At 37.4% G+C, this 23196-nt stretch overlaps 1 protein-coding gene across 1 annotated transcript; it reads right to left on the minus strand.

The window, feature by feature from the left end:
* On the minus strand, positions 1 to 22179 carry LOC139720215 (uncharacterized). The gene is made up of 3 exons (XM_071631580.1): positions 22096 to 22179; positions 1159 to 1362; positions 1 to 573 (listed from the first exon to the last, which is right to left on the minus strand). Exons 1-3 carry the CDS (start codon positions 22177 to 22179, stop codon positions 1 to 3), a joined length of 861 nt encoding a protein of 286 aa, XP_071487681.1.
* Between the last annotated feature and the right edge of the window lie 1017 nt (positions 22180 to 23196).

Here is a 23196-nt window from a genome sequence, read left to right on the forward strand (position 1 = left end):
TTACGGCATTCTGTCCCCGTGGTGGGATGGCCTGTGCTCCTTCACACGCATTGGTTCCCGGCTACCATGGTGACGGTCTGGATGAGGCCCGGGGCCACGTTCCCTCATGGGACCTCCTTCTTTGTGTTTCCTCCCGTACGGTCCGTAGGGGCCCGGGGGCCCCTGTGGCCTCTCGTGTAACTCCTTTCTCGGGGAACCCCCCTTCACCACCGGTGGCTCTATGGCGTCGTGGACAAAGGGTGGTTCGATGGCGTCATGACCAAAGGGTGGCTCTATGGCGTCATGAGCGAAAGCGCCCTCATTGGGTGGAGGCGCTGGGGGTCCAGGAGCGTATGGAGGGGGGTGATTGCCGGGGAAATGGGGGCGGTGATCGGGTACAGGTGGTGGTGGGGGTGCATCTACACCGATTCGGATGTTGGGATATCTACCAGGGAAGGGTGGTCGTGGGCGAAATCGTTCAAACAAATGATTCCTAGAGCCGTGGTGAAAGTCAGGCATCTCTTTTTCAAAGTAGCCACCGACTCGAACCGGAGGCCTGTAGAAATCTGGCGGATAGAGGGCGTCATTGCCATACTGCAAAAGAAGGGCAAATGAAAAGTTGTTTTCAGCACAGGATTATTTATGACTACAAAGTTGAATTTTTTTCCCTCATTTACTGATCTGATGTGGCGGTTATTCAATTATAAAAGTTAAATACAATATCATAATTTGCAAGAATAGTAGTAGTCAGTTATTGTTCTCTCTTTTTTCGTAGGTCCTGTCCTTTAATCAATAGGATTGACGAGCACAATTTATTTTTCCATTGTCAAAAGTATAAAGCGTGCTATTACTATCGAGTGATGGATCCATTACATACAATTGCAATGAATTCCGCTTGGCAGGTAACAGACCATTTACGATTATCACTGCAATTTCGAATATACAAGTAGACATTTTAAAATTAGATGTAGGTCCTAACGTAAGCGAACATGCATTAGTCCGCCAAAAACTAAAACCCGGTTTTTGTTTCATCTGCAAATGGCAATTATCCCTTTAATAGATTTGGCAACACAATAACGACAACAGCGACAAAAAGAGAACTATTAAACAGAGCAGTAATACGGCTCTGCTGCTGCTACAGTATGTTCAATGCCGCCCCCTAGTGTTAGCATCACTCACAGGGTGTCCACCTTCTGCCACGATAAGTGTTGGTTCGTTTCGCTCGCTGAGATGAAGGTAGAGCCCAATTCCTGCTCCGATTACACAGGCTAAGCCGACCAGGATGATGATCAGTGCGCAGGCGCACCTCTGCAAAGTGCACACCTGCGAATTGGCTGCGATGAGTGGTTCTTCGTCATCAAAGCCGGTCTTATAGGGCGCCACCTGTTGGAGAAAGAGCGACACACAAAACGAAACAAACAATAAATTACAAGTGAAAGCAAAATACATTGTATGTCCCTTTCCAACTATACATGGTAGCTGGACCAAACCACATACACATACATACACATTATCGGAGTGTTGATTCACTGATATGCATCGAACATTATTATGGATTTAATACTAGATATGCTGCTCTTTAAATTTCTCTTATCTCGCTTTGATTATTTTGTTTGTTGTTCTATGAGCTCGTGAAGGAGTCAGTGAAATTTGCCATTAAATCCAGAAAGTAGTATGTGTGTGTGTGTGTGTGTGTGTGAGAGAAAGAGAGAGAGAGAGAGAGAGAGAGAGAGAGTGTGTGTGTGTGTGTGTGTGTGTATGTGTGTGCGTTTGCTTGTGAAGTTGAATCATAATCCTTGATATTTTGTCATCAACTCGAAATTGTGTCTGCTGCCCTCCCATAGCATGACAACGTGAACCGATGGAGCTTTCGCGGATTCACTTGACTGACTTGAGGCGACTCAAAAGGAAGTCGGTGTCGCTCGGTCCTTCTCCATAATAATTTTGTCTATTACACAGGCAAGAATTGTGTCTGTATTGGTAAATTCAATGAGTTTCTCTCAAGAACTCGCTACAGTAAGCTAGATGGGATCCTTGAAGAGAGAACGAAAATTCACTTCTATGTTTATGTTGACTTTGTGAGAGAGTCACAACCGTAAAAAGAAGAAAAAAAAGAAAAGAAAATGAATGATCCCGCTTCATTCATGTATCGTGATAGAGCAGTGTAGAGAGTAAAGTGCATAACCCGGTGACGTTGTCCGCCAAAACACTCAGAACTAGACAACAGGCCGGGGAGACCAGGGGGCATTTCATGAAGGAACTTGTCAGATAAAATGTCCGACAAGTCAATTATATCCGACAAGTTCAGAGAAATCAGCCAATCAGACTAAAGAATTTCTCAAAACTTGTCGGATATAATTGACTTGTCAGATATTTTATCCGACAAGTTCCTTCATGAAATGCCCCCCCCCCCCCGGGGGGGGGGGGGGGGTGTTTCATAAAGCTGTTCGTAAAGTTATGAACAACTTACGAGCGACTGGTGATCAGTTGCGATGTGCTATACTTACTAGAATTTCAATAATTCACCACAAGAACTGATCACCAGTCGCTCGTAAGTCGTTCGTAACTTTAATAGTGCAGCTTAATATGAAGTATCCAGTCATCTTATCCGACAGAAAAATGAAACCATACAAAAAATAAACAAACTTGAGTAAAAATCAGTGGTATCAAACGCGCAAAATTATTGCGAAAGTTTTGTTGTTTTGTTTTTGTTTTTTTCAAGTCGAACAGAAAAGAAAAGAATGTCTTGGAATCTGAAAGCTTTGTATGCTCACCTCATTTATCATTTCATTAACCCTTTCTCTGCCAATGAGCCAGATAAGCACAAATTTCACACAGTCACGAGCCAATGGACAGGAAAAAAAAAACCCGTTGGACACAAAGTGTTAATAACCTCATAAGTCTTCAAATATGCCTTACAGATAGGCATACTCCTTCACAAAAAAGTTGGATTCAGACAAAATAAATTTGAATAAAATCTTCCACATATAATTCTTCTAGACTGTCAAAACTTTCCTGTGTTGGTTGTTCCTAAGGAGATACGAGGTACTAAGTTTTCGATAGTTGCCAACTTGAATATGCCATTTGGTATTTTTTGGTTTTTATACGTTAAAAACAGTTGGAGAATCGAAATTTGGTATTAGCGTCATTATGCTTATCAAATTTCCACGAAATGATTATGGTGAATGGTGTACGCTTGTATATTATGGGAGATTGTTTCTGTCACTTTCTTAGTGCATGATGATAATAATCATTGACTGTTTGGGCTGTTCGATATTATTCTACTCACGAAAGTCACTTTCAACCTTAAATGATTCTCCTATTAACTTGTACTCGGTTTGACCTATCCCTGCATGCGACTGTCACAGACACAAGGCCTGTCATTCTATCCCAGAGACAGATTGTTAGCCTCTATGCAGACAGGAGACGCTACGAGGGTCTCCACGTGGTGCCAGTGGGGCTCGAATTAGGAATCTCTTGTCTTTGCCATGCGATAACCCTTGTTATCAAAAGCAAGACAACCAATAAGTAAATAAATAACTATATAAATACATGAATAAATAAATAAATTAATAAATAACAAATAAATGCATAAACATGTAAGTATTGATAAATTCATAAATAAATAAATAGATAAATACTTGAATGAGTAAATTGGTAAACAAATAAATAAAAACATAAATAAAATCGTTTCTTCCTCTTCTCCCCCTCCGTTTCTTTTTTGTTTTTCTCTTTCTGTATTGCACGATTTTTTTTTTTCAGGCAGTCCAGCGTTCTCCATTCCGAAGGCAATCGTGTTGTTCTCGCCTCTTCCCTTTTCTTCTTGTTCTTCTCCTTCCCCCTTTCCCCTTGTTCTTTGCCTGCTCCATATTTGTCTTCTTCTCCGCTTCGCTTTCTCCTGCTCCTTCTCCCTCTCCTTCTTCCATCCTCCTGTTAATCTTTTTCCCCTCTTTCCTCTACTCCTTCTTCTTCCTCTTCTTCACTTCGTTCCGCGTCTTTAAAGGCTGACGATTATCAAAGGTGAAGATTACGATGTGCGTATTGTTAGCTATGGACACTTCACATTCTGCACAATGCACCGTTGCACTCTTTTCTTTCTTCTTCTTTTTGTTTTTCCTCATTCTTCCCCCCCCCCTCTCTCTCTCTCTTTATCGCCAGTAAGTGAGTGGTGACTTGAATATTACATTCTAACTATGTCGTATTGTTTAGACAATAATTTCCGAGGCCATTGTCCTCGTCAAGCATTTGCTTGAATGATGACGGTCTCCTGTATTTCTGTTACATCCAGAGTTGGTCGCTCTTGTCTTTGGACGACAGATATTATACGGGATCCTATGTTTGCATAAATATGTGCATAAAATCTTGCCTGTTTGTTTTCATATTGCATTGTGTTAGAAAGAAATATTGGATATTTGTATTAGTCATTTGAAGAGTTTGTTCGCAAAAACCGGTAAGTCCATATTTGCCAAAATGGAGATATTTGCGATTAAAGGTCAAGAAAAATAAAGAGAATAATAAGAAAATTTTTGCTTCTGTAGACCACAACTCCAAAAATGTACCTTTATATGTAGTGACCGATTTATCATTTAAGAGGTATTATTTTGTACTTTATGACAAAGACCGTACTTTATAAAATCTTCATAAATGGACTTATCGGTTTTTGCGAATAAACTCTTCATTTATTTTTTGTAACTGTCAGATTTAAAAAAGATGGTTCGTTCAATTGACATTGTTTTCATTTTGCATTGTGTTAGAAAGAAATATTGGATATTTGAATTAACAATTTATTTGTTTTAACTGTCAGATTCAAATTATACTGTGATCATAGTTCGTTCAATTGACTTTGAATTTGACTTATATAGTATGAAAAAAAAATCAGAAATCAAATCAAATCAAATCAAATCAAAATGGGCTGTGATGGACTTTGAACAAAACCAACTCATCTTATACGGAAACCGGCCGAACTGTGCAGAAATAAAGTTTATGCGAATTATCATATCCAGAAGACAAAAATTAAAGATCAGGGTGCCAATAAAAAAGCAAAAATAAAAGCAAAAGCGCAGATTTATGGTGTTTAACATGTTGGCGTCATTAACAACTCTGTCCAAAGTCATGTCGTCTTGCGACAGATGCAATCCACTTTTAAAATTCAATTGTCCAAATTTTGGTTCAAATTCTAAATTGTACTACCATTGTACATTTTTCACAGTAGCACAAACTACTTAAGATCGGAATCATGACAATAACAATTGCTGATACTTGTACCAATAATGCCAGTATTCGTTATACGATAATTGATAATGATTTGTTCAAAATAATGACTGAAATAATGATTACGACAGTAACATAATGAATGATGAAGAGCTAAAAAAGTAAAACCAAAAAAAAAAAATAAAATGAAATTGCAAAAAAATTGTATTAGGTCCTAATAATAACAATAATTCCAACTGTGATAAAAAAAATAATTACCGGTAATCAGAATTATGACAATAGTGGGGAGAAGAAGCTGCTTAGTGAAAAGAAGAAGAAGACGAAGAAGAGGAAGAAGAAGAAGTTCTGGACTGGTAGAAGAAACATAAATCTTACAATAGTTTTCCTTTTTTCCTTGCAATTCATTGATTTACTTTAGGCGCGACTCTATCATCACAAGATAGAGGATTTGCTTTATTGACTTCAGTGACAGATATAACGGCTCTTTGGCGGATATTTTGTGAAAGCTTGCCAATGTGAATTGTCCTTATGGGCTTAGTATAAGCGTGCCTCCCTGCTACTCGCCCATATAATGAGTAAATTAGGACTGCTAACCGCGTGAAATGTGACGGTGACAGCTATGGTGGGAGGTAGTGGGGGGGGGGAGGGGTGTCAGAAGAGGGGGAAACAGGGCAGTGCGAAGGAAAGAGAGGCTAATTGGCCAAATCCCGACTTGCTGACTCAACGAGTACCTCGATCAAGATTATTGTTTTGGTTGCCATGGTAACATTGTCAAGAAGACCTCGGTTAGACACCGAGGGGGAACGGTGTGCACGAGCCTGACTCATTCACGGTGTAGGGTGTACGTATAACGGGATCTGGCAAGTTTTACAGTGAGTCCCTGTCAAAATGGGGGCTAGTCCGGGATTAATTTTGAGAATGTGCCTACTGAGAAATCTTTCTCTATCTGATGAAGACTTCATAATGATGAGCTCTTATCAAACATTTCGATGTTGTTTGCAAAGCTTGTTCTTCTGCATAAAGTGCCTTTATCACTTTATGACATCACCCATTATAGTTCAGTATAACCAGAGAGGCCATAGAGTTTATCCCGATATCTTGATAAAGAAGTGTGCAATTAAAGTCTGCCTAAACACTGAATATGATCAATACTATTTAATTTAATTTGACATACATTCAGACATTTTCATGTCGGGCAGGCCTGGGACAAGTATTCTCGTCTCGTCGTTAATGGCAAAGTTTGTTGTAAACGTATACATTTTCAATTTATGTAATTAAAGCAGGTTACGTACGCTACTGAGCTACTCGCATGTTTGTGAATTGTAGGGCATGCAAACAGGATTTGTGTTTGTGTGTGTGTGTGTGTGTGTGCGTGTGTTTGTCTGTGTGTATGTTTGTGTGTGTGTGTGAGTGTGTGTTTGTGTGTGTGTGTGTGTGTGTGATCTGTGTGTACGTCTTTCACTTCAAATTTGAATCGTTAACAAGCCGTAGACCATCAAAGGTTAAGAGAATTCGGGGCAATGCTCTTTAAATCGAGTGCAAACGCATTCGATGAAAGTAAGAACACGAGAAATGAAACTAACCAACAAGGACGAAAGGACGTTCTTATGTCTTTCAGCTGGTCATGTGGTTATCTTTGATCTGTAAATCGTGATCTTCTGAACAACTGCGTCGCTCTTAACCTAATTCTCCTGCTGTAGACAGTAATGTATAGAGCAGGGAAATAACACTTGAAGAGTTTGTTCGCAAAAACCGATAAGTCCATTTTTGAAGATTTTGAAGTGCGGTCTCTGTCATAAAGTACAAAATAGTACCTTTTAAATGATATATTGGTCACTACGTATAAAGGTATATTTTTGAAGTTATGGTCAAAAGAAGCAAAAATTTTCTTATTATTCTCTTTATTTTTCTTGACCTTTAATCGCAAATATCTCCATTTGGGAAATATGGACTTATCGGTTTTTGCAAACAAACTTTTCACTTTGTTTCTCTTGGTGGTTTCCATGCGTACTATGACATTATTACAATGACGAAATCTTTATTTTCCCCCTTTTTTCTTGCGTTGTATCCCAGGATATCGTGTGTAATGAGCATTTGCTTTGCGAGTCGTCTGAAATAGCACCACTTCGGTTGTAAGATATCGTAATCTTTTTGTAGGAGTTCTCCTAATATTCATTATCACTATCCCAATATTGAAAATATGCGTGGTTAAAAACAAAGTATGAGAAAAAGATACAAGATGATACGATGGAAATGAAAGCGTGATTGAGCGCATGAAGCCAAGACTTTTTTTTTCTTTTTGACCCAAAGATAGAAAAAAAAGATTAACTAAACACATGAAAAGGAATACATACTAGATTCTGATTATGATTTCGGGGTTGTTTTCACACAACATTGAAGCATTTAGCGAGATACACAAAAAATGCGTCATAGCGCAAATGACGAGAACATCAGGTTAAAGTACTATAAATAATGTTGCATAATCAGGTTGCTAGTAGCAACGGAAAAATAACAACCAAACTGCTTCCTGTATAGTCTTATATGGGTTATGTATTCAGCAGTGTTGAGTCTTGCCACCAGGTCGTTTGTCAGGATACACCACGCTCGGTTTGCAGTATACTGCCGTCGTCATATCATATTCTTCGTGTGTTTTTTTTTTCTTTTTTGCTCTTGGCATGATCGTAATCACTTGATTTTTTGAAGTAATATAGTCATTGTTACTATGTTACAATGTTGCAAAAATACACCATTATTTTGACGCTTATGTTATCCCTTGATATCGTTTGTAGAAAACAAAAATAGAAAAAGAAATTGAAAACGACATTGTTATAACCATTATTACCATTACTTTCGTTTTGTTCCCGATCATCAGAGTAGCTAGTAATCAGTCGGCAACTACAAACAGAAAGCTAAATACTAACGCTGGCATTCAGGAATCTGAATGATTAGATACGTATTATACCTCACACAAAGACTTTGTTTTTCCACCTGTCTGTCTGTTTCTTTTCAGGCATCAGGTAAATAAGTAGGGCCTAACGTCTTTGCAGAAAGTTTAAGGGAAACAATAAAAGAACGTAATGAAAATGAAAGTTATAGTATATTGTCAGCTTAGAATCATCATGATGATCATATCTATGGCAGTATTCTCTTACAATGGTGTCCAGTCCAACGCCAATGTCATGAACTCAAGGTAAATAAGTAAACTGCAACGGATTTGGCGTTTATCTGAAAATCAATTTTTGGGGGGTTGGGGTGGGGCGGGACAGATAAAACAATGTAAAACCATACCTTTCTTACCTGACATGACCGAAAGAAAACATTATGTTTTATTAACAGTAAAATGTAATGACAATATTCAAGGATTCGATCTATAACTCGGCACTAGCCAACCTGTGGACAGTTTGGGGTAAATTTTTAAACTTTTCCCATCTTGACTTGCAGTGAATTCATCTCTTCTATACTCGAGAACCAAGTGTGATTTTGACTTTGTAAACTCTTTGCTGATTTGTGAAATTTAGAGGCAGTGAGTCGAATGAGAATTTAAACATGAAAAACAAATTGTTGGAGACTGCCATTACACCCTCTGTCCACACTTGCCCATTATTTATCGATAACGAATCAAATGTGCACACGAATAGGAGGTCTATACCAAAAGAGTATTTTGTGTTCATCCATTTGTGTCTTTAGTTTTAGACTTCTCGTCAATCGTAAACAAAGTACTTAAAATCAATGTTGACAATTTGCACTGCAACTAAGAGGCTTGTAGAAACAAGTAACGAATGCTCTAGTAGAACGTCACCTTTCAATACAAGTGTGTAGATGCACAGTATCGTACTATTGTATTGTATTGTATTGTATTGAATTGAATTGTACTGTATTGTAATGTATTTTAATGTATTTATCTATGTCAAACGCTGTGTATCCTTGCCTAATCCATTATACAATAGAGCCGACAGCCTTGCAGTCATCGCATTGTGACGACACAGAGCAGACAACAGGTGGTGGACACACGATATCATGACAATAGGTCTCTGTGATCGGACTGCCCTGGATCGAATTGACCCGGACGGGAGGCCCGAACACAACAGCACTCGCCTTGTGAAGTCAACTCGACACATACTCATTTTGCAAAAACGTAAATGAATCAATCTACGACACGGTCGAAAAGAAAACATGGTATAAATATATCATGAAAGATGAAGAGATAACGAATAATTTTCATTGAAAAACAAACAACAAAAAACAATTGTTGAGAACTGGAGCTTTGCTTTGGCATCGATGCAGGTATGAAAAGACACGCATTTTTTTTTTTTCAATTGGTGAAAAGAGAAACCTGCCCCAAGACATGAAATATGTAATACGTCCGTGCAATCACTTCACAGATGACATTTCCGGATTCTTCTCATCTGTGTAGGCTATGTAGGTTTTCATTTTTTTTAAATTCCCTGAGAGCAGCGAGTTTCTTTCAGACTCTTACACCCCCCTTCCCTCCCCCCCCCTCTCTCTCTCTCTTTCTATCTTGTGGTAGAGATGAATAGACCCTCTACAACGCATGCCATGCACTGCATCTATCTCTCGTCTGATACAACGCAATTTTCTATTCCCTGCTTTCCCGGATAACTCTGCCTTCTTTTCCGACCTACCCCTCCCCTACCCCACCCCACCCCACCCCGTCAGTACTCTCCCTTACCCTCTCTCGTCCATAATACATGTAACCCCATGCCCTCTCCTTCTCTCTACTCAAAGCCAACTTCTCTATCCCTTATTTCCTGACCTGATCTTTCTTTCTCTGAAGATCTCCTCTTTCTAAGACTCAGTCCCCGCATCAGCTTTCTCCTTTACCCATGAGCCTCCCGAATTCTCTCCTCCGTACAATCCCACAGGATTCAGCAAACCTAGTCGATTTATTAGATATGCCCGCAAACAAATTTGTGTGGTAGAAAGTGGCTCAGAATGATCCTGTGGACCCTTAGCAATGCCTAGACAAGAGGTCACGGGTTCGATTCTCCGTCCGCTTCGCTGATCTGCCTCGATGTCCTCCTTGATCAAGAGGTAAGAGAATGCGTGTCTTCGTCCATGCTGGAAGTATGAATGTCTGATACAGAGGCAGTGGGTCACTGTGATTAGATTCACTTAGTACATGGATACAAAAATGGCTGTACTAATGATAATAGATCGCGGGTGATAACATTGGTTACCGTTATACAATGATGATGCCAATGAATTGTTATCGTCATCATTTCAATCATGTTTTGCATTACATTTTGTTTTGCATTAATGTTTTGCAAAAATGTTTTGCATTACATTCAATCCAGCTTGTATTTTATCACTTATTTTACATTATGGAATCTAGATTGCTTGCGTCCACGATGGCACGTGCTGTAGTTTTTCCCCTTTTTCTCCTTTTTTTCTCTTTTTTTCTCTCTTTTTTTTCCTTTTCTTTCTTTTTCTCTTCCCAATCATCTTGATGTCAGTTGACATCGGTTCGTTTATTTTGTTTTATATTGCTGTCTTGTGTATTTTCTGAGGGTCCCATATCGTACAAGCTCTGTCTCTTAGTGGGACCCTCCACTTCCATCCTCATCCTTAGTTGACTTGTATTATACGCTTTATTAACAAAGATGTAATCGCATCTACTTCTCATTTTCATGTGTACTTTGTCAAATTATGTTCTGTAAGCTTTACAATTATCCTGTACATATGCAATGTATATAATTTCTTTGTTTATTTGATGGAAGTGGAAATAAAGTTGAATCTTGAATCTTGAATCAATACATTGAACGCCCTTATTGTCATCACTGTAACATCTATATAATTGTTATTAGGACGAAAAAAAAAGTAAGTACCAAAGCTTCCTAATAGCCCTAGCTCCTTACCCGATTCACTATCCGTAAAATATTCTGTTTCTTCCAAATCAAAACGATGCTTTTTCATTACACAAAGAATTTTGTATCTGATAACAAACATACAAGTTGTTCGTGCGAAAGATTTCCTCTCTTTGTAAAGAATGGATATAGCAAACCCTCGCACCTCGCTGGAGAAAAACAAAACTAAATTGATTATGAACGAAGACTCTACACATATCCTCTCTTTTTCTCTTCCCCCCCCCCCCCCAACAACAGCCCCCTCTCTTTAGCTGACTTAAGTCAAACTTGGTAACATTTCAAGGTTTTGTGTCTTATCTACCTCAAGCAGCCGACCAAAAGTGGACCCAACGGTAGCCACCTGCAAGGCACGACCGACTGGGTGTATTCTGGCCGGAAATTCCGACACTTTCCACCTATCCGTGCACAGTGACAGTGACAGTGCCCCGATGGTCTAAGATTAAGTTCAAGGACGACATAGAGCTTCTTGTGTACCCATTCAGCAGCCTATCTACCCCTATCCACTCCCTTTGCTTGTTATGGTATGTCAATCCGGCATCCTCAGGGGCGGATCCAGGAATTCTGTGAAGGGGGAGGGGGGCGTGACTAATATTTCTGGTGCCACTTCCGGGTTTCATTTCATTTTTTTTCTTTTTATTTCTTTTGTTTTTAGCGAAAAATAAAGGGGGGCGTGCGCCGGTTGCGCCCCCTTCTGGATCCGCCACTGATCCTGGTAATAAGAATCACAAGAGCCCCCACCAAACACCTGTTAACATTGGTATCATTATCATATCATTATTCATTATTATGATCATTATCAATAACACCTTTAAAGAAAGGCTCAAATTTCTTTTGGTTGTTAATGGCATATTATTTCCTTTAAACACGTTGATGATAGTGAAGATGATAAGAACAGTAAAAACGATAATAATAGTACTCATTATCATCATGATCATAATGGTAATGCAGTGCTATATCCACAGAAGTGCTGAAATCGCTAAAAAGAAGTAAGAATGGAAGATAAAACAAGTAAGGAACAATTCATAATAAACAAATTATATAGAAGAAAACAAACTAGTTGTATGTGTGTAGTGAAAAAGATGTGATAAAGGGATGCTCCTACGTAAGATGAATGGAAATTTTCAGATAAGAGAAACCGGTACAGAAACTTCCATTTGTTTTCGCTATTATTATCATAATTATTTTCATTTTAGATTATGATCATTATCTTGTCTTTCTCCTTGTATTTCTAAAGATTGTACCTGTAGGAAAGCTTGAAAAATCATTTCATGTTTCATATCTTCAAGCAGTGCTTACAACCCGTTGAGGACGGTTTGATTTCGTATCACGCATTTCCCATAGACGCTTGCCCGAGTATACATGTGACTTGTAATGTAACATGTTAAGTCTCTACTGTACTCGAGTAAACAGCCTTTGGTTCGTCGTCATATTACATGAACAGTGTAATATGCACATCAGAATGAGGGCGACTATGTGTTACGTGACTTTGATAGTGACGATATTGCTCTCTTTATTCACGCATTATCGATATCTTACACTCTGAGACATTAGACGAGAGACGCAGTCTGCGATCGATACCAAGTATCGTTTGTCTTTTTGCAGGCGCCTATCACAATCAAATTTTGAAACGCACCCTAGCAGAGAGCTCTTAAAGGGGCATACCAGACGATTTTCATAATTTCACAATACTGTAGTACATAAATCAACAGCCCCATGTAAAGATTTGTGGAATTTACTGTGGTCCTTGAGCAGAGAAATCAATGCTCTGAAAACCCCAAAACAAATTACACTGAACAAAAATGATGACATAGGAGCCTCACACATTTCAGAAATGTAGCAATGTAATACCACGTGCTTAACAAGTTCACCGGTGTAGAATTTATGTATGCCTTCTTCTTTTGTTCTGCTTCCTTGAGCCCCTACTTCTGCATTCTTGTTGTGAGGCTGCTATGTTATCGTCTTTGTTCATTGTGATTTGTTATAAATTGCTAAAACACTCCTATTCCTCATCCCAATCACTACAAATTCTGAAACTCTGCACCCATACATGTATTTATAGTTGATCATAATTACGTAAAAGTCTGAAAATGATATCCAGAGGTCTCCTTTAATTTTCGTGAACTGTACAATGAACTCGTACTAATACTCAACACTTTCAGGCATATCATATTTACACTGCATATTATAGCTCACGCATTGTATTGAAATACACATGTATGAGTGTGTTTGTGTATGTGTGTCTGTGTGTCTGTCTGTTGCATGCGATGAGAGCAACTAGCATTGTGCACTGTTGTATCCAGCAAGTCTTAACACTGATCGACCGCAGTTGACCTATACATTGTGAATTATGGACGGTCTGTAGTGATAAGGGGAAACAGCTTAGACTATGGAAAAGAAATAATCATATAATCCCGGGAAGCGACAGTAAAGCCACGGACATCTAGAATGATTCCGCATACGCTATATGCTCAGTAGCACAGCAACTACAGAAAATAATGAGGTAGCCTATAGGATCTTTGGTTACTTTTCCGAGCTGTGCTCAACATCTGACAGACACGTTTTCGGACATGTGAGCTCGTAGCAAGTAGATATTGAATTATTTGCTGAAAATATATTTTTTTAAGTATCCTAGCCTAAAAATAATCTGTACATCTTGACAAGACAGAGTGTCAAGAATTCCAAAATGCCTTCGCTCGCTTTTCATACGCAAACATCTAGTCTGGAAGAGTGAATGGTTATAGGAAGACAACAATCAATGTGTCTATCGTATCTGTCCATATTCCATTAAACATATCGTCCAGAATGAAAGGAAATTCACATCGTGATGAATTCCTCGATCTTTCGGAACCTCTGATAAGTGGTAAAACACAAATACAGAAACATGCAGTTGTATACAAGACAGCGGATATACCTAATGAAAAGGGACGGAAAGATGTCAATACGTCAGAAACCCACAATGAGTTATTAGTTTTTTAGATCCGTCTGAACGGCTAAATAAAGGCATTATTTACCATTTGCAAATTTAACAAAAACCCAGCTTCAGTGATTCAAAATAATTCGAAAATGGGGATTAGCGATAGAAACAACCAATGCAAAAAAATTTGAATCAATATAGTTTATGTTACGTATCGTTAATGTACAAAATGAACGATAGTTATAATAAAATTAAGAGTTTGTTCGCAAAAACCGATAAGTCCATTTTTGAAGATTTTGAAGTACGGTCTCTGTCAAAAAGTACAAAATGATACCTTTTAAATGATATATTGGTCACTACATATAAAGGTACATTTTTGAAGTTATGGTCAAAAGAAGCAAAAATTTTCTTATTATTGTCTTTATTTTTCTTGACCTTTAATCGCAAATACCTCCATTTGGCAAATATGGACTTATCGTGCTGGTTTTGCGAACAAACTCTTCAAATGTTTCTGAGAAAACGCCGTCTACAGTGAGAAAAATAGTGATATCCCCTTATATTTTAGGCTTTATAGCAAAATCTTTACATGGTAGGATGTTTAGGGATACAACAGACCTACACATATGCATCAAATGTGATATCTTGAACATTTCTTTTTGCTTTTTAAATCACTGCTCCCAATGGTAAACAATACATTCAAATAAATGCCTAAGGGCTTGCTAATATTTCATTGTCGACGATCCTAAATTTTTTATCATATTGTACTTGAATTTTTGATGAATTTTATTTAAGACCTGCTCAGATTAGCAGATATATATATATATATATATATAAGAAAGTGTAAAAGAAGAAGAAGAAGCAATTCAATAACACAATGTCGGGCAAAAAGCATGCAAGCTTTCCTTTTTCATTTTGGTCATGTAAAGAGCTTTTGTGAGCAAGCAATTTGCTTTGTAGAATTTATTTTGTTATCAAACACATCTGATATATTCCAAATCCAGTCAAAGCCATTCTTAAATCCTACCTTTTCCGTCTTACTTGCATAAAATAAACATTAATTACCCTTTTTGTTAATTAATGTATCTATTCTGTTGACTGTTACACTGGTTAGTCATTAGTTTGTTTGTGTATAGTTTGTGTTTTAATTGTACAGCGTACAGAGAAGCAGGTGCTTATTATGCGCTTTATGAATGTATCATCATTACTATCAAATGAGTGTACACGCAATTTACTATTATGGACCTTTTATAAATTATTTTGTTTATAAGTGCAGTACTAATGTAAAGTGCATTGATAGTTGATAGTTTTAATAGTATAGTAGTATAGTAATAGTAGTAAAAACAAACTTAATATCAATACCATATGCCATTGTTATCATTACCATTATCACTGTTATCATAATTGTCATGCTAATAATGATTGTTACCATTATCACCAATCTGTGTTTGTGAATTCTTTGCTTCCACTGTATATATTTTCACCACGTAGAAGCATGCAGATTACGGAGTTTTTCTTTTGTCACTATAGCCTTCTTTATTCTAGCTCTCAAAATGTCCTCATCAGAAGTTTGCCCAAAATGTGATATTCGTCTCTAAGATCAACCGGATGTAGATGGGATTGTGGGATTGTAGGGACACCCTGAAGTAGTTGAACCAGCTGTCAAACCGAGTTTTGCCACGTGATTTCGGGAAGTATTTAAATGTTATAATAGAGTGAAAGGGCAAAAGTTTATATACGCTTGAACTCTCCATGGCGGGACTACATACAGGCAGTTTATTATAGCATAAAGATTTGTGTTTTCTCTATTTTGTTGGTAATAAAAAAGTAAAAGGGAATCATGTAGGCCTATGATGCAATAGTTCACCGAAAAAATAATAGAATTATAATCTGTAGAACTGTATTTATGGCAATGAATTCTCACATGGAAATATCATACTACGAGAAATAATTTTGACATTGATTAGTGACCTATTGCATACAGTCAATAACTCAGTAATATCTTAGAAATTTCAACACAAATCATCAAATTTGGATATTGTGTATTTAAAGAGGAATCGTCAAGAAACCAATCATGACAAAACTTGTAGCATAATATGCTACGTCTGGCCTTAAGATTTTATAGTTGTACAGGCATAATTAATACATACCTGTTTCTACTTATGTAAGCACATTTTATGCTTAATGATCATTGAATAAGATTAAGGTTTTACTAAATGAATGCTAGAAAAGTTGACTGCCACGTTGCTTTATTTGTACTTTACTCATTCCAATGTTGTCGAAAGATCATATAGGGCTTAGTTGCATTTGATTACACAAAGGATGACTTGCAATCTCCCTCGGCAAATTCGTGAGACAGAAATAAACAAAGTCTGCATGGTAAATTATTTCAAGTAATAATGATTTAAAAATGTATGCATATTTGATTGGTTACAAACATTAGGTACGATTAGATATTGTTGGATGGTAACAATGCAATCTTTTCCTTCATTGTTTGTGTTTACAAGCACACACACACTATCTACAACATATACATTAGATATATATATATATATATATATATATATATATATATATATATATTAGAGAGAGAGAGAGAGAGAGAGGAGAGGGGAGAGGGATAGAGAACAATGAGAAAGATAGAGGGAGGGGAAAGAGAGAGAGAGAAAGAAAGAAGAAAAAGGAGTATACACTCTTATAATTATTCAAGTCTATGAATTGGACGAACATGCAGATTATTTATTTGAGTTGATTCATTGAACTCCGTCCGATGAATACTTGCCCCCTTTGCAATCATTATACCTCGTCACCCGGAAGTGATACATAAGCCAACTTCCTCTCCGTGAACATTGTTACTATGAATCATCTATTATGACGTAAATGACAGGGTCATCTGCCGAGTGGTAAGGAGGATAAACACAATGCCGTCAGACCGAAGCCTTCCACTGAAATGAATTGAATACTTGAGTGCAGACGTCTTTCTTACGAACATGATATAAAACCAGTTACCTCTATTTTTACAAATATTTGAATAGGTTGAGATTTAATCTGCTAAAAAGAAACTAATTAAAACATGTGATCATTTAAATAGAATGTAAAAACAGATATTTCTTGTTATGCAAGAGTGCAATCGTGAGTACAATATCATTAAAAGATTTATTTCTCTATTTTGATAATGACCTTATACTTTAAATTTCATTGATTTGTCATATACATACTTTAACAAAGTATTTCATTGCATGAACTTCATTGTTTTTACCCTGTTTAGCAAAGGTTCAAATCTCTTGCAAACCTGTAAAGCTTACAATTAGGACAGTAGGAGAAAAGGTAATCATTATTCAGAGCTAAGATTGTGGGAATTCTGCTGAGAATGTCTGCTATAAGAAAGTCAATTTGAGCACGCTCAGTAAAAGATTAAAAAAAGATGCGAAACTATGAGACGTTTTTGTTTTTGTTTTTGTTTTTGTCTTAATTGACTACATTGGCCTATTTTTTTCTCCTGTTTGTTGTATTCTTCGTTTTCCCAGGTTCGTGTTCCTACCGCAGAATGCTACCACAGACCCTTTACTGTAGAGAATAAGAACGAACAAAAGGCGGGACGTGTTTGACTCATTCTCCAACCCACATCATTACATTAACCCGTTTCGTACTGATTTCTGAAATTCCCATAGACTTAATACACAGCCCAACAGGTTCCCGTATGGAACGGATTGACCTGCTGTATACACTGTACTTTTAATGGTGTAATTTCATTCATATTCTTTTTCCCCCATCGCTGCCAAAGTTAAATCCGCAATACTCAATTGGCAGAGTGCTTTGGAACAGGTCCTTACATGAAGTTTAACTTCTGAGTGCAGATTGGCACTGGAAACCGGCCGCTTATATAGGAATCTATTAGTAACGTCGTGAATACACTGTCTAATGTCCCTGGCACAGAAATGTTTAAACAGTAATTTCCTCACATGAATTCTCTTAGATCGAAGCCTATTATAGTGCTAACATTAATCTCTCCTTTTTTTTTCCTCCTCTCTTGGCCCTCTTGTATGTCCTTATCTCCAATGTTCCATCCACACTCGACTGAAATCTTAATTAATGTTTCCCGTCCTCTTCACGTTATAACGAACTGTAGCGTGATAGCACCTGATCGGAAGCCATTCTAACTTGTTTTGATTGTCGAATCGTGCACGTTAGCTCATGCAATCCTTATAATTACATTTACCTTCGTTCCTTCATTCTTACGTGGTTCAAAAGACCTGATTTGACGATACTAATTGGTTACATAACACAGTCGTAGTGCACCACAATCTAAAATTGACTATATTCACATAAGCTGCAGAAAAATAACCCAAAATAAATGTCAAACAAGATAACACAAAGCACAGATAACCATTTAAGCTAAACCAAATCGAGCAAAACCAAACCAAAAACCAAACCAAACCAAACCAAATCAAACCATACTAAAGCAAACCATACCAAACCAAACAAAACCAAACCAAACTAAATCAAGTCAAACCCAACCATACCAATCCAAACCAAAGCAAAGCCACATCAAAAATAATGCTTACCAAACCATACCAAACTAAATCAAACCAAACCGAAACAGATAAAACTTCTTGTATACCAATCCAAATCAAACCAAAGCCAAACCCAAACCCAACGGAATCAAAGCAAAACAAATAACAGCATCAAATGCTTGTAATTTTCAAGTCCTTTCAAGTGTTGCTGGGTCTTTGACGTCATAACATTCGATATTACTTTTTTCTTACTGTCTTAATTTAATTCAATGAAGTTGCCATTGCTCTTTCGGGGAGGGGGGGGGGGCCTTCTTCCATACAGACTGAGGGGAAAATAGACAATAAGTCTATCTCGTCTTACATATCGACTTCAAAATACATGTTTACAAATATTTTCCTCAAAAGTAAGCAGTGAGAGCTGTCTAAACCTCAAGCAATTTTCTGACTCTCCTTCCCATGATGCTCTGCCAGGGACTGGAGGGAGCTCACGAACGATCCTTCAAACAATCGATATTATCATGCCTTATCATGTCGATCGACGGATTACGTAAACAACAATAACACCAACAATCAAAGACTTAACTGATGAGCCGTAACAGGTGTTCGCATTAGGTAAACATACATCAGTTTGTATGTTTGTTGTTGTTGTTTGTTTTTTTTTCATGCAAGAAGTATGGGTTTGTGTATGTATCTATTTTTCAGAGACAGGCTTAAATATGAGGCTGTGCCTTCTACCTGCTGGTCTTCTAACACTATCCATTTTTTTTTTGTTTTGCTTTCTCGCATATCTCATAAATGTTGCTGTAATACTATAATGCTTTTACATAGCCTTTTATGTTTGTAATGTTGTTTGTTTCTGTTATATGCTGATTTTTTTAAGGAAGTGTGAATAAACCTGAGCCTGAACCTGCTGTGGGTGTATAATATGTATATTGGGTAATTGATGTTTAGCCTGCTTTCAACTCTCATCTCAACGTATTAGATTCAGTTTCTTAAGTACAGTGTAAGATGCCCGCAGCAAAAAAACAGAAAACAAACGACAACGCCTTCCGAACCTTGAGACAAGATTATATATCTCATGTTTGCTGGAGATCCCTGTAAAGGCCACAAAATCCTTTAAAATTGTCGCTTTCCCAAACAGTTGCCCCAAGCAAAGAAGGGGATAAGAAAGTCACAAGTGACCATACACAATGAATAACATGTTATGGTACACTCACAGGACACAGACACCGTTATGGCATTTTGAAAACACTTCTCTCGAGGTTTAAAGGCTTTGCTTGCCTTCGTTCTACGCATTGCAAGTCCTTGTAATGATACCACGCTGACTTTGTACAACCAACCACAATGGCGATGTGCGAATGTTATCCTTTTATGACTTAATCTATAGGACATTCAACAACGACTTAGAATATATTTCTTTTTTTTTTCTGAAACGTTTTAATACATTGTTCATTTCCTCCATTCAACGCCAAGACAAAAGTTCTCTGAATGTCGTGAACAAGTTAATGAAGAAGAGCTAGTACTGTTAGAATTATTAATCTGTCACCTGTCAAAGGCATTAAGTCTTGACGTAATGTAATCTCCAGTAATCCCTTGGTATTAGCAGTGATCAAGCTTTCATTAACTACCCAGTCCTTTCAAGTATTGTTTTTTCTTTAATGATTATGATTAGTATGACAAGGACTGTTATTGTTTGTGTAAATCCTTTAGTTTCTTAATGGTCGTCATTATTGCTACTGTCATTATTTTCATAGTAAGATTCATTGGGTTTAGTGGAATTTCTTTAAAAATGATTACCTTGTTAGCAGTTTAACACTGCATAGTTGTGCTTTGACTTAATTCGAATGGCATTAAAAGCAATAACATTTTTAAGTTCTGCTGTTCCTGTTATGTTAGCACTTATAGTCCCCAATATCTTTTTTCTTTTTAAATTTGGATTTTATACACTCTGAAAATCATTGACGGCCGTCTGGTAAGGGGGCCAAATCTCCAAAGTGAACATGGAAGGTCGAAAAGGGCGTGGTTTATCCAGATGAAGCTTTCTTCAGACGATCCTAATCGTAGGTTCGAATGTCCCAGAAAACCGCATTAGATCAGATTTTATGTTATAGCACGAAATGAATATATCAATGGTGGCACAAGCATACATGTGCATGGCTTTGATAAGTACCATGTAGGTCTCTCTCTCTCTCTCTCTCCGTCTCTGTCTGTCTGTCTGTCTGTCTGTCTGTCTGTCTCTATCATATATATATATATATATATATATATATATATGATAGATAGATATATAAAAGCAAAACATCAAGGTGTATAATCCATGAGATGAGATAATCGTTAGTTCTTCATAATAATATTATGAAGAACTAACGATTATCTTATCTCATGGTGGTATATTAAGCATTGTATCATTATAGTGATATGACTAATACCAATACTGCATTTAATTATGGAACCTAGGGCAATGAGTTAAAGTGCTCACCTTCCGAAGTCAACACAATCTCAAGGAAAATATTTGATTTGAAATCTTATAACACAAACTATCACTATATAAACAACTGCACGTATATCACATGCGAAAAAAGTTAAACAAGAATAACCAATAAATTACTTAAAAACTTTAAAGCGTTTCACTGGATTAGTGCAACCCCCCCCCCCCAAAAAAAAAAAAAAAAAGTTGATCTTGTGGACTTTTTGTACACCCTCATGAATGTTGAGTATTCAATAACATTTTATAGTACAATTGTCAAATTATGTCAGATGACATTTCTGAAGGTTTTTTTTTGTGATATGTTTCTTTTATACTTGTTTGATGTAAAACTAGTCTTATTGGTGCCGAAGAAGGCTCGCTTTTGTAATGTCAATGACAAGATTTCGGTGATTCTTTAAAGGAATTGTTTACCATTGGGAGCGGTGATTTAAGAAAGTGTTCGAGTTATTATATACATTTGATGCACATGTGTAGGTCAGTTGTATCACTAAACATTCTACCATATAAAGATTTCAGAATAAAGCCTAAAAAATAAGGAAATATCACTATTGTTCTTACTAAATCATAACTGTAGACGGTAACTAGTCTAGAAACAAATTCATTATAACTATTTCACATATGTATATTTAACAAAACTTAACATTGCTTGACATAATTAAGATTAGTATACATTGTTTGTTTCTATCCCTAACCCACATTTCAGAACTATTTTGAAGCACTAAAGCTGGGTTTTTGTTTCATCTGCCAATGGTAAATAATGCTTTAAAGATCACAATCTGCTGATCTGCAGATGCTGCGCTCCCTGTATTACGCTTAATCGCAGTCATTCTTAATTGGTAAGAAAAATCATTAAAGCTTATCCTCTCAGCCTTTTACATCATGGCAGAATGCGCATGACATGACAGTATTATGACGCATACACACACACATTCGCACGCAGCCATAAACGCACACACACATACACACACACACACACACACACACACACACACACACATCATATCAAGCAGTGATATATTAACGATGTAAATGTCAGACATAGGAAGTATCGATTGTTAAACACAAAAAGTTGATTAGATTCAATAAATTATGAACCCTTGATCTTACCTCTTTCACAGTTATCAGATGCACGTCAGTTTGTTTGTTCTTTTTCGGATCCTGGTCAACGGAGAATACCGTTGGCTTCACCATTTTGCCTACTTCTTCTTGAACAAAACTCTTTCCACTCGCTTAGATGATTGAATGTCAACTCAGAAAATGAATCCGGGGAGTCGGAACGAGTGCGCGGTAAGTCTTCATCGGATATAGTGCTATCGAATCACACACACAGAGTAACGCACACACGCAGACGCACGCACATCAAGATTCACACCACAGCTGAGTAGCATAAAGTAACTTGAAACTAGTGATTCTGCGCCATCTTTCGACACAAGGCTTGTAAGCGAGGTGAGTAGTCGTCATATCTAGACTTACTTTACACCGTCCTTATTCACAACATTACATTCGCTCAGTCTAAAAATGCGTGTAAGTCTTGTATTAGAGCTCACTGTCTACTAGTATCCGATTACTTCAGCAAATGATTAGTCGACAAGAAATCACTTCATTTAAATGTTTACCAGAACCTACACTTAGAAAAAAGATTGTCCACAGAGAATTTTAGCAAGGAATGATGGCATCTTGGCTTTGCTCAAGACGAAACAGCAAATGTCGATTTTGAGTTGATACTGTATTGAAGGTCACATGACTCATATTACAATCGTGCATGCAAACCTCTTTATCTAACTTGTGCGTTTGGTAGCATATTAATGTATGTATATTATGACTACGTTGTACTGGACTGACTCTCCATGTTCCCACTACCCGTCTAAAAATATATGGGGATAGAGCCTTCTCTTCTGTTGCGCCACGTCTGTGGAACTCTCTACCAGTCCCCCTTCGGAATTGCAACAATCTCAATATCTTCAAGTCTGAACTGAAGATTTTATCTTTTTTCAGCAACTTTGTGAATGATGTGTGACACTTTGTGGGAGCCGAGCGCCTTTGAATGTTTCTAAGGATAAACGACTTGGACGCTATACACTCTTAAAACATCCGAGTCAGAACTGACCCGGAACTGGGTCCGTTGGGGTCACACACTGTTCCGGGTCAGAATTGACAAGGAATGGGGTCACATATGACCGATGCAGAGTCATGAATTGGGTCAGGGTG

Source organism: Diadema antillarum, unplaced genomic scaffold (genome assembly GCF_040938485.1).
Source record: "Diadema antillarum isolate AM-2024a unplaced genomic scaffold, OU_Dant_1.0 scf00000010, whole genome shotgun sequence".
NCBI lineage: Eukaryota > Metazoa > Echinodermata > Echinoidea > Diadematoida > Diadematidae > Diadema > Diadema antillarum.

Excerpts from the sequence above, each read along its gene's own strand:
- LOC139720215 (XM_071631580.1), bottom strand. The coding sequence starts at position 22,179 with ATGGTGAAGCCAACGGTATTCTCCGTTGACCAGGATCCGAAAAAGAAC. Across the intron at positions 1,363-22,095 it reads ATCTGATAACTGTGAAAGAG|GTGGCGCCCTATAAGACCGG; the intron begins GTAAGATCAAGG and ends TTTCTCCAACAG. Across the intron at positions 574-1,158 it reads TGGCAGAAGGTGGACACCCT|TATGGCAATGACGCCCTCTA; the intron begins GTGAGTGATGCT and ends CTTCTTTTGCAG.